The sequence below is a fragment of the Solanum verrucosum genome, unplaced genomic scaffold (assembly GCF_900185275.1).
Source record: "Solanum verrucosum unplaced genomic scaffold, falcon-dt-bn FXZP01000174.1, whole genome shotgun sequence".
In the NCBI taxonomy this organism is placed as follows: domain Eukaryota; kingdom Viridiplantae; phylum Streptophyta; class Magnoliopsida; order Solanales; family Solanaceae; genus Solanum; species Solanum verrucosum.
The window spans coordinates 1,224,699-1,234,744 of NW_026020241.1; the positions used below are offsets into that span (position 1 = coordinate 1,224,699).

The 10,046-nt window shown below is 34.6% G+C and overlaps 1 protein-coding gene across 1 annotated transcript; it reads left to right on the forward strand.

Annotated features, from left to right (window-relative positions):
• Positions 1-5,270: 5,270 nt before the first annotated feature.
• Positions 5,271-7,568, forward strand: LOC125832867 (uncharacterized). The gene is made up of 4 exons (XM_049512053.1): positions 5,271-5,911; positions 6,122-6,412; positions 6,456-6,550; positions 6,718-7,568. Exons 1-4 carry the CDS (start codon positions 5,271-5,273, stop codon positions 7,566-7,568), a joined length of 1,878 nt encoding a protein of 625 aa, XP_049368010.1.
• Positions 7,569-10,046: the final 2,478 nt, after the last annotated feature.

The following is a 10,046-nucleotide window of genomic DNA, read 5'->3' on the forward strand; positions in this document are numbered from 1 at the left end:
TAGAATTCAATTTCGTAAAGTCATACAGTTTCCTTAACGTCTTAGCTATCCACTCATGCGATCAAATTCATTATTAGGTCTCTCGTTTATTACCAGATTTCCCTAGACCTCACTGACTCCGATTTCGTCCAAATCTGGACTAGGCTAAGAAATTTCAAGTTACTACGAAAAAGTTTTCCGGCCCAAAAATTTTACCCGTTAGATTTTCTATAACGACGAAAACAGGTCGTTACAAGTATTCACCTATGGAGTCCTTTCCTCCGTAGGGTTCATAAATTATCCAATTTGACAAGTTAGATTCTCCAATTGACGTTAGGGTTTAATTCAATCTTCATGGGTTATTTTCAATTATGATTCAATTGATTGTTTTTTTATGCATGAATTGAAGGAATTACATGTTTTAAGTTAATTCACATGAACCCATGCATGATCCATGATTTCTAGACTATGATCATATGATGAAGCTTGTGCCTAAGCCTTATGAAAGATGAATTTATGAAGATATGCATGTTTCTTGATGAAATTTATATAAACTAGTATATGTGCACGTGCGTTGCGCGGATAATTTAAAAGGTAATAATTTATAATTAAAAATAACTAATAAAATATATTATGCACTTAATAATAATAATAATAATAATAATAATAATAATACAAATCATTAAGTTATTTATTTGAGAACATTAAATTAATATTATTAAACAGAATTTAAATTATTTTATTAGAATATTATACCTATAGGCTACCAGCTAAGCTTTTAGTTTGCTTTTTTTTAAAAAAATATTACATATAGCTATGTCAGCTAAGCTTTTAGGTTTTTTAAAAATATATTATAATAAGAAATTTATTAGGATACTATTAATTGTATAATTATTTTATCTTTGATCAAACATCAGACTTCAAATATTTTTTCGTATTTGTAATTTATTCTTTTTACGTCATTTAAATTTAAAAAAAATATGTTAATAATTTATTAATTCTAGCATTCCATATATATATATATATATATATATATATATATATATATATATAATGACTTGTTGATACATTTTATATATGTTTTATTCAAAATAAAAAAATTCAAAATATCCTTTACCATATTAAATTTTTGTAAAATATATAACAGAAAATTGATTTAAAGATAAATATAATCTTAATAAATACAACCATTAATTTTCAACACAAGTATTTTATATTTTTATGGTTCTTTAATAAATTGTATATCACTATATTTTTAAAATTAAATTATAATTTATATATTTGATTGTTTTCTCTTTTGCTACTTGATAGTTGAAAAACAGATTGTTTATTTTATTTATTTCTTACGAAAATTAATAAAGGAAATGTATAGCATTTTTCTAATAAAAATATACAATGCCTTTAATTTATTGTTGTTTTTCTTCAAAAAGAATAATCAATAAATGATAAACTTTACAAATTTTTTAAAATAGAGTGTGTAGTCGAAAGTTTTAAAACTCTTTTTTTAAGTGAATAACAATAAATGTGTTGTTAGAAAAACTGATAAAGGGAATTATATAATTGGATACTCAATTATCTTTTTTGAATGATATTTGTTAATTATAGATTTATAATACCTTTTTAGTGAAAATATTTACACTTTTTACAAATTGATTAAAAAAATTGTTCAGAAATAGCAAGGTAGTGGAGGTTTTAAAACTGCCTATTTAAATTGTAATTATCAAACATAATTAATTTAAATTAAGAATAATGAAAAACTGAATTATAATTCTTTTTAAATTCAAAATCCTAAAAGAATAATGATTAAATATAAATAGAAAATAAAGAAAAAAGAAGAGCAAAGAACTACGTTTTAGTATTAAAAAAGAGATGCTTTCAAGGATAAGGATAAGATTAGTTACTTGTTTTTAAAATTTAAATTTCAAATTAATTATTTAGGCAATTTTGATAATATTTTATATAATTAGCATAAACAAAAATAACAATATTAGCTTGATTTTCTTCCTACACAACTCATCACCCACGTTTCCAATTATTTTTGTTTTAGACTTTTATTATATATATAAATATATCAAATAATAGATTGGAGAATTTAATACGTTATATATGACATTGAACTATAATTAAAAAGATGAGTAGATGTAATATTTAATAAAGAGGTGCTTTCAAGGATAAGGATAAGATTTGTTACTTGTTTTTTAAAATTTAAATTTCAAATTAATTATTTAGGTAATTTTGATAATATTTTATATAATTAGTATAAACAAAAATAACAATATTAACCTATTTTCCTCCCTACATAACTCACACCCACGTTTCCAAAATTATTTGTTTTAGACTTTTATTATATATATAAATATATCAAACAATAGATTGGAGCATTTAATACGTTCTATATGACATTGAACAAAAATTAAAAAGATGAGAAGATGTAATATTTAATATTTTTTAAATCCGAAAATTTAAGAATTTTTGTGGTGCTAACACATTTAATTTTATATAAATATATTTTAATTTCTAAATCATAGTATTATTATGTGTACATGCAATATATTTTAAATTCCTAAATTATAGCATCATTATATGTACATGTTGTAGACGGTGAAGTTTTATTGATAAATCCAACTAAATTTGGATTAAATCTTAAATTTATGATATGTTGACCAAGTTAAATTACTGGTTAATAAAGCCGGATTAATATTTAAGTCAAAATTATATGACTTAAATCAAGTCCAAATAACATTTGGGCTAGTCCATTAAATTGACAAGATGAGCCAACTCATGTTCTTCAGGCCCAGGGGTCAAAATTGCTTGGACCAAAATACCCTTAAAGCCCTAGCTCAAGCCTATATAAAGAGGTCTTCATAATACCAGAAGGGATAGACACATACATCCACACAAAAATACATAATTGCTCTTCAGTGGTGATCTGCAAGTCTTCCGCATACAAAGAAGTCTTCGCTCCAAGTATTGAGCCGCAAGTATTCTGCCAAATCAAGAACATCTGTGGAGAGAAGAATCAGGGGATTACATATCTTTTAAAGAGATTTTATAAAGATTGTAACCTTCGCATTAATTCAAATACAAATATTATTGTTTGCTTGCTATTTTTCTTTTCCTGTTTACTGAAATTGAAACTTTAGATGCTTACAAATATAATTGGCACTCCCAGTGGGACAATCTTTACCTCTTATCTCTTCTCTTCAAGACAGCCAAAGTTCAAAATCACTGAGATGGCTTTCAAGAAGATCAGCTCGAAATTTGCATTTGCATTCAAATCTCGATCTATATCTGTATCCGCATCTGCATCCAAATCTGGATCTACATTCGTATCCACATCTGGATCAAAATCTGCATCTGCATCGGCATCAAAATCCGCATCTGCATCTATATTCTGCATCTGCAAAAACTGATGGATCTATGTTATGCATCGATGTCGAAAACATCCTCGATGTTACTGCGGGAAGCATGGGACCTATCACAAGGAACTAAGACAAATTGTTATGACAATAAGCCTCACGAGTGCCGTCTGAATCTGCTATTGTCTTTGGTTTGTCTCCAAAACATGTGAAGTCTCCTGCAAAAGCTGCAAAAGAAGACATCGCCGAAATGGTCGAGAGGGTTCTTGCCCAATTGAGCCCATCTACATACGAGAAGTCCTTCGCTTCGGCCGACAATGATGTCTTAAGCACGGGATCTACCCCACATAACATGTTTGCATCTCATGTTAAAGAAAATCAACGCTACTCTCCGCCACCTACTATGGTAATGCACACAATAGTGACTAACGCTTCATCCGTAGAAAAACAACTTGTGAGCTTGACAAGGGCTATTGAAGGCTTGACCAAGTATGTTCAAGATCAAGATGCTCGAATTGTTAAGCTAACTGATGGGGTGGAGGGCATAATGGATGAAAAATCAAGTCACGCACCTGGAAAACGTCCGCAAGTCCAAGAGACAGTCGATCGCCCCAGAAAGCAAGTTGAATATGCTAAAGAGATCCAAGTTTCTTCGGAAGGAACGATCCCGATCAACCAAATCAGGGATTTCATCATGGGGACCATTAAAGACAAGTACGCGGTTGTGGTCTACACCAAGCAACGTGATGAAGATGAAGAAAGTGTTGACTCTTCATATCATGTCACTATACAAGATGAAAGGCATATTATTTCTCCAATTAAAATTGATGGAGAGTTGGAGAATGTTTCATGGTGTTACCATATATCTTTCAACGATGGAGAACCTTAAGAAGATGAAGATGCTAAAGATGTGCCACCCAAACTTGAAGAAGGAGTAAAGGTGACAGTTGATGTATTGAAAGAAATCAACCTTAGAACTGATGAAGATTCAAAACCCACTTATGTGAATGTTTCACTAGCGAGTGATGAGGAAAAGATCTACGTTGACTTACTCAAAGAGTATAAATATGTATTTGCCTGGAGTTACAAAGAAATGTCTGGATTAGACCCGAAGGTAGTAGTCCAGCATCTAGCTGTGAAAAGCGGTGCACGTCCCATCAAGCAAGTTGAACGGAGTTTTAAACCTGAATTGATTCCCGTGATCAAAACTAAATTTAATAAGCTTATTGAGGTTGGCTTTATCCGTGAAGTTAAGTACCCCACATGGGTTTCAAGTATTGTCCCCGTGAGGAAGAAGAATGGGCAAATTCAAGTTTGCGTTGACTTTAGGGATCTCAATAATGCATGTCCCAAAGATGAATTTCCACTTCCTATCCCTGAGCTTATGATTGATGCCACTACTGGGTATAAGGTGATGTCTTTTATGGATGGTTCATCCGGCTACAATCAAATCCGCATGTCGCCAAAGGATGAAGAGTTGACCGCATTCCGCACACCTAAGGGCATTTATTGCTACAAAGTAATGCACTTTGGTTTGAAGAACGCAAGAGCAACATACCAAAGAGCTATGCAAAGCATCTTTGATAACATTCTTCACAAAAATGTTGAATGTTATGTTGATGATTTAGTAGTGAAATGAAGAAAAAAGTGTGATCACTTACAAGACTTGAGGATGGTGTTTGATCTACTACGAAGGTATCAACTTAGAATGAATCCTTTGAAATGTGCATTTGGAGTTACCTCTAGAAAATTCCTTGGCCTCATTGTACGACATAGAGGAATAGAAATTGATCAAGTAAAAGTAGATGTAATTCTGAAGATGGTAGAGCCAAGAAACATCCATGAATTAAAGAGAGTCTGCAAGGGAAGCTAGCATATCTTAGGAGATTCATCTCGAATCTAGCAGGAAAGTGCCAACCATTCAACCGCCTTATGAAAAAGGGCACTCTTTTCGAATGGGACCAAGCTTGTAGTAATGCCTTTGAGAGCATCAAGTCTTACTTGACAAAACTACCAGTTTTAGCAGCTCCTGTTCTTGGAAAGCCATTGATACTTTACATATTAGCTCAAGAAAGATCAGTGGGAGCACTCTTAGCCCAAGAGAATGGCAAAGGGACAGAAAATTCCCTTTACTACTTAAGTAGGATGATGACACCAAATGAGTTGAAGTACTCGCCAATCGAAAAGCTATGTTTGGCCTTTGTCTTCTCAATTCAGAAGATGAAACACTACTTTCAAGCTCACGTCGTTCGTCTTATTTCTAAATCCAACCCCATCAAATTTGTGATGTCGAAACTTGTCCTCAATGATCGACTAGAAAGATGGTATCTCCAGTTTCAACAATTTGAAATTGTGTATGTTCCTCAAAAGGCTGTGAAAGGGCAAGCATTGGCAGACTTCTTAGCAGACCACCCGATACCTGATGATTGGGACCCCACCAATGAATTACCTGATGAAGATGCAATGGTTGTTGAAGTTCAACCGCCTTGGAAGATGTATTTTGATGGGGCCTCACATCGCAAAGGAGCTGGCGTTGGGGTGATATTTGTCACTTCTCGAGAGGAGATCTTGCTGTATTTCTTCACCTTAATGCAATGTTGCTCCAATAATGTTGCAGGATATCAAGCCTTAATACTTGGTCTTGAAATGGCGGTTGATATGAAGCAATTGCAATTACAAGTTTTTGGAGACTCTGAATTAGTGATCAATCAATTATTGGGAAGCTAAGAAGTCAAAAAGCCAGAATTGTGTCTCTATCATGACTATGCACAAAAATTGATTAGATGGCTTGAAGATGTAACTCTTCAACATGTTCTAAGGAAGAGGAATAAGAAAGATGATGCTTTAGCCGTTTTGGCTTCAACTTTAACTCTGCCTGATCAAGCGCAAATCACTATCTACCAAAAATGGATAGTACCACCGGATGTGGATGAAAAAAGCAAATTTGAACATCTTGTAGCTATCTCACAAGCTAAGATAGTCGATTGGAGACATGATCTGATCGATTACTTGTTTTACAATATACTTCCAGAAGATCCAAAGAGAAAGACCGAAATTCGTCGTCGTGCTCCTAGGTTTCTTTACTACAAAGATACTCTATATTGAATATCATTTAAGGGAGTCCTCTTGCGTTGTTTGGGGGAAGAAGAAGCGATTCAAGCTAAGCAAGAAGCACATTCTGGAGTTTGTGGATCACATCAATCTGGGCCCAAGTTAGACTTTCATATAAAAAGAATGGGGCATTATTGGCCAACAATGGTAAAAGATTGCTTGGATTATGCTCGAAGATGTCAAGCATGCCAATTTCATGCAAACTTTATGCACCAACCTCTTGATGTATTGCATCCGACTGTTGCATTTTGGCCATTTGATGCTTAAGGGCTAGACGTGATTGGACCACTACCTAAATCTTCTGGTGGTCACTTGTACATCTCGACTGCGGCAAATTACTTTTCAAAATGGGCTGAGGTTGTAGCCCTCAAAGAAGTAAAGAAGGAAAATGTTGCAAACTTCATCAGGGTGAACATCATCTATCGTTTTGGCATTCCTAGTTATATACTAACAGATAATGGAAATTCATTCACCAATAAATTGATGGATAAGATCTGCAACCTTTTTGGCTTCAAGCAACGTAATTCATCAATGTATTACACTTCTGCAAATGGACTAGCGGAAGCCTTTAACAAGACCTTGTGCAACTTGTTAAAGAAGGTCGTCTCCAAATCTAAAAGGGATTGGCATGATAGTATGGAAGAAGTTCTTTGGGCATACCGGATGACTCATCGCACGCCGACTCAAGCAACTCTTTATTCTCTTGTTTTTGGAACTGAAGCAGTCTTTCCACTTGAACGACAAATACCGTTATTGAGGCTTGCCATCCAAGAGGGACTTACTGAAGAAGAAAATGTTTGTCTGTGTCTTGAAGAGTTAGAATCTCTCAATGATAAAAGGTTGGAAGCTCAACAAAGTCTTGAGTGCTATCAAGCTCGTCTTTCTCGTGCTTTCAATAAAAAGGTTCGCCTAAGGTCTTTCCAAGTCGGTGATCAAGTCCTTGCGGTAAGAAGACCAATTATCATATCTCATAAATCGAAAAGCAAGTTCACATCAAAATGGGATGGACCATATGCCATTCAAGAAGTCTATTCAAGCGGAGCTTACAAAATTGTGGATGCAGACGGCTTGCGGATTGGTCCCATCAATGAAAGATTCTTGAAGAAGTACTATCCTTGAAGCGGTGCCATACTCCGGCCCGCAAGAGTATAAACTATGTACGGCTCCAAAAAGAATGTCCGCTAGGTTGAAAATCTCGAAAGAGGCGGCCTAGGCAAAAGTTAGGACAAAATAATAATAATAATAATAATAAACCACTCTCTGAACTACGTAATGACTTGATCCTCTTCACTGAGGTACGTAGGCAGCTTAGAGTATTATTACTCTAGGTTCAGTCATAAGAATAAAAAAAAAACGTCGCCATGTGAATATCATGCTAATTCTTTCAAATGAAGATTCAACCATGCATATTATGAGCCAAATTTGAACACAAATCTGTACTAATCTGTAAATCCCATGGATGTGATTTTTTATGTAGATTGAATATACCAAAGTTATCTTTCCAACAAAAAAAAGAAGCTCATTATTCCGGCGCTCCTACTCCACGTTATGAATTTTCTTCCACATGTGCGCAAAGCTGAAGAAAATTGAAAATTCAAGCACCCTGATTTTGAGCTGACTTTGAAGACAAATCTGTATTAATCCGTAAATCCTATAGACGTGATTTTATATGGATTGAATATCTCGAAGTCGTCTTTCCAACAAAAAAAAGAAGCTCATTATTCCGGCGCTCCTACTCCACGTTATGAATTTTCTTCCACATGTGCGCAAAGCTGAAGAAAGCTGAAAATTCAAGCACCCCGATTTTGAGCTGACTTTGAAGAAAAATCTATATTAATCTGTAAATCCTATAGGTGTGATTTTTATATGGATTGAAGATCTCAAAGTCGTCTTTCCAACAAGAAAAGAAGCTCATTATTCCGGCACTTCTACTCCATGTTATGAATTTTCTTCCTCATGTACGCGCAAAGCTGAAGAAAGCTGAAAATTCTAGCACGCGGATTTCGAGCTGACTTTGGAGACAAATCTGTATTAATCCATAAATCCTATGGACGTGATTTTTATATAGATTGAGGATCTCAAAGTTATCTTTCCAACAAAAATCATTATTCCGGTGCTCCTACTCCACGTTATGAATTTTCTTCCTCATGTGCACAAACCTGAAGAAAGCTGAAAAGTTAACGTTTTGTTGCTATCCTCATATAAATGCTAGCTTATGGAGTCTTTTTTTAATAAGGAAAGGGAGCTTGTGGAAAGAAACAATCAAAATTCAAGAGGAGAAAATTCTTATTGAAATATAGGGGCGACTTTTCTCAACTACCCCTTCTAGTTTGGCTAGTCTCTCAACTTCATCGTTAGACATCACATTATATGCCTCAATGGTAGAAATCTCGCCCTCCGTAATGGTGACATTCTCTTGACTTTTGGACAGCTTCTCTTGATATTTGTTAATGAGCGCAGTGACTTTCTTTTTCTTGAAAGTCAAGGCTTTTAAGTCTTTCAGCACTTCTGCTAGAGTTGCTTGAAGTTTATCCATGGATCCATCCAATTTTTCATGTGCCAGCTTTGCACCATCGAGACAATGTTGTGCATCAGAGAGGGCTGGGCCTTTTCGTGTGATTCTGTAGTCATCTTTGATGATCTTAAAGTATCATACTCTGCATACGACTTGAAGAAATTCTCGACATGATCCTCTAAAGAAGAAACATCAATAATGTTTACCTTTCTAATCTACTCAAGAGTTGAAGCAATACTTGACTCCAATTCTGTAAAGCCATCTGAAGAACCTAAGGAAAATTGTGTAATCCATCCACACAATGTGCCCCACATTTCAGAAACAAAGGTTGATTTGGCGGGTAAATGGTTTCTTGTGGCTCAAAAGTAGGAGCACCAGGTCGCAATGGCCTACTTGGTGACTTACTTGGTGGAACTACTTCCAATGAAGGCATCATGTCATTAGAAGGTGACTTTCTTGGTGGAACTACTTCCAATGAAGGCAGATCATCATTAATGGAAGAATGAAAGTCTTTTGCAGCCGCATCAAGATCATTAAGATCTATTGTGAAATCTACAACCGCGCCATTGTTAAGGTCGCCACCACATAGTTCTTGAAGGTCCAACTAAAAAAAAAAAAGAAAAAAAAAGTAAGAACAAAAAGATGGTCAGATTCTAAACTTTGAAAATAAAAGAGGAGGGGGCTTACTTGTTTTGCCAATTCAAACAACGAGGTCGAGTTCGAATCCTTATCAACAAAGTCGTTATCATCAATGACAATTGTATCTAAAATATCAGTACCACAACAAACATCTTCTAGCTCTTGTGCCTTTCTTTTTGGATGATTCCAATGACGATCTGTTGGACTAGAAGATGCATTGGGTCGTCCAAAACCATCCGGTAAAGCATACATATGAGAAATTTCATCACAAGGCGTCTCAAGGTTTGATGTTTGGTCATTACCATTGTCTGATGATACATGAAGTTCATTTCTTCCAGAAGAACCATGGCCAACTTTGGGAGTAGGTGAAGTCGCCTTTGAGACTAATGTGAGGCGCCTCAATTTTGATTTCGTAGGCACATCCCTATCTTTCGAGATTTTAG

What these genes read in the sequence shown, in the direction of transcription:
- LOC125832867 (XM_049512053.1), top strand. Translation starts at nt 5,271, where the DNA reads ATGAAAAAGGGCACTCTTTTCGAATGGGACCAAGCTTGTAGTAATGCC. An exon ending in ATTCGTCGTCGTGCTCCTAG is followed by an intron (nt 6,413 to 6,455) that starts GTTTCTTTACTA and finishes ATATCATTTAAG; the next exon opens with GGAGTCCTCTTGCGTTGTTT. An exon ending in TCACATCAATCTGGGCCCAA is followed by an intron (nt 6,551 to 6,717) that starts GTTAGACTTTCA and finishes TTGATGCTTAAG; the next exon opens with GGCTAGACGTGATTGGACCA.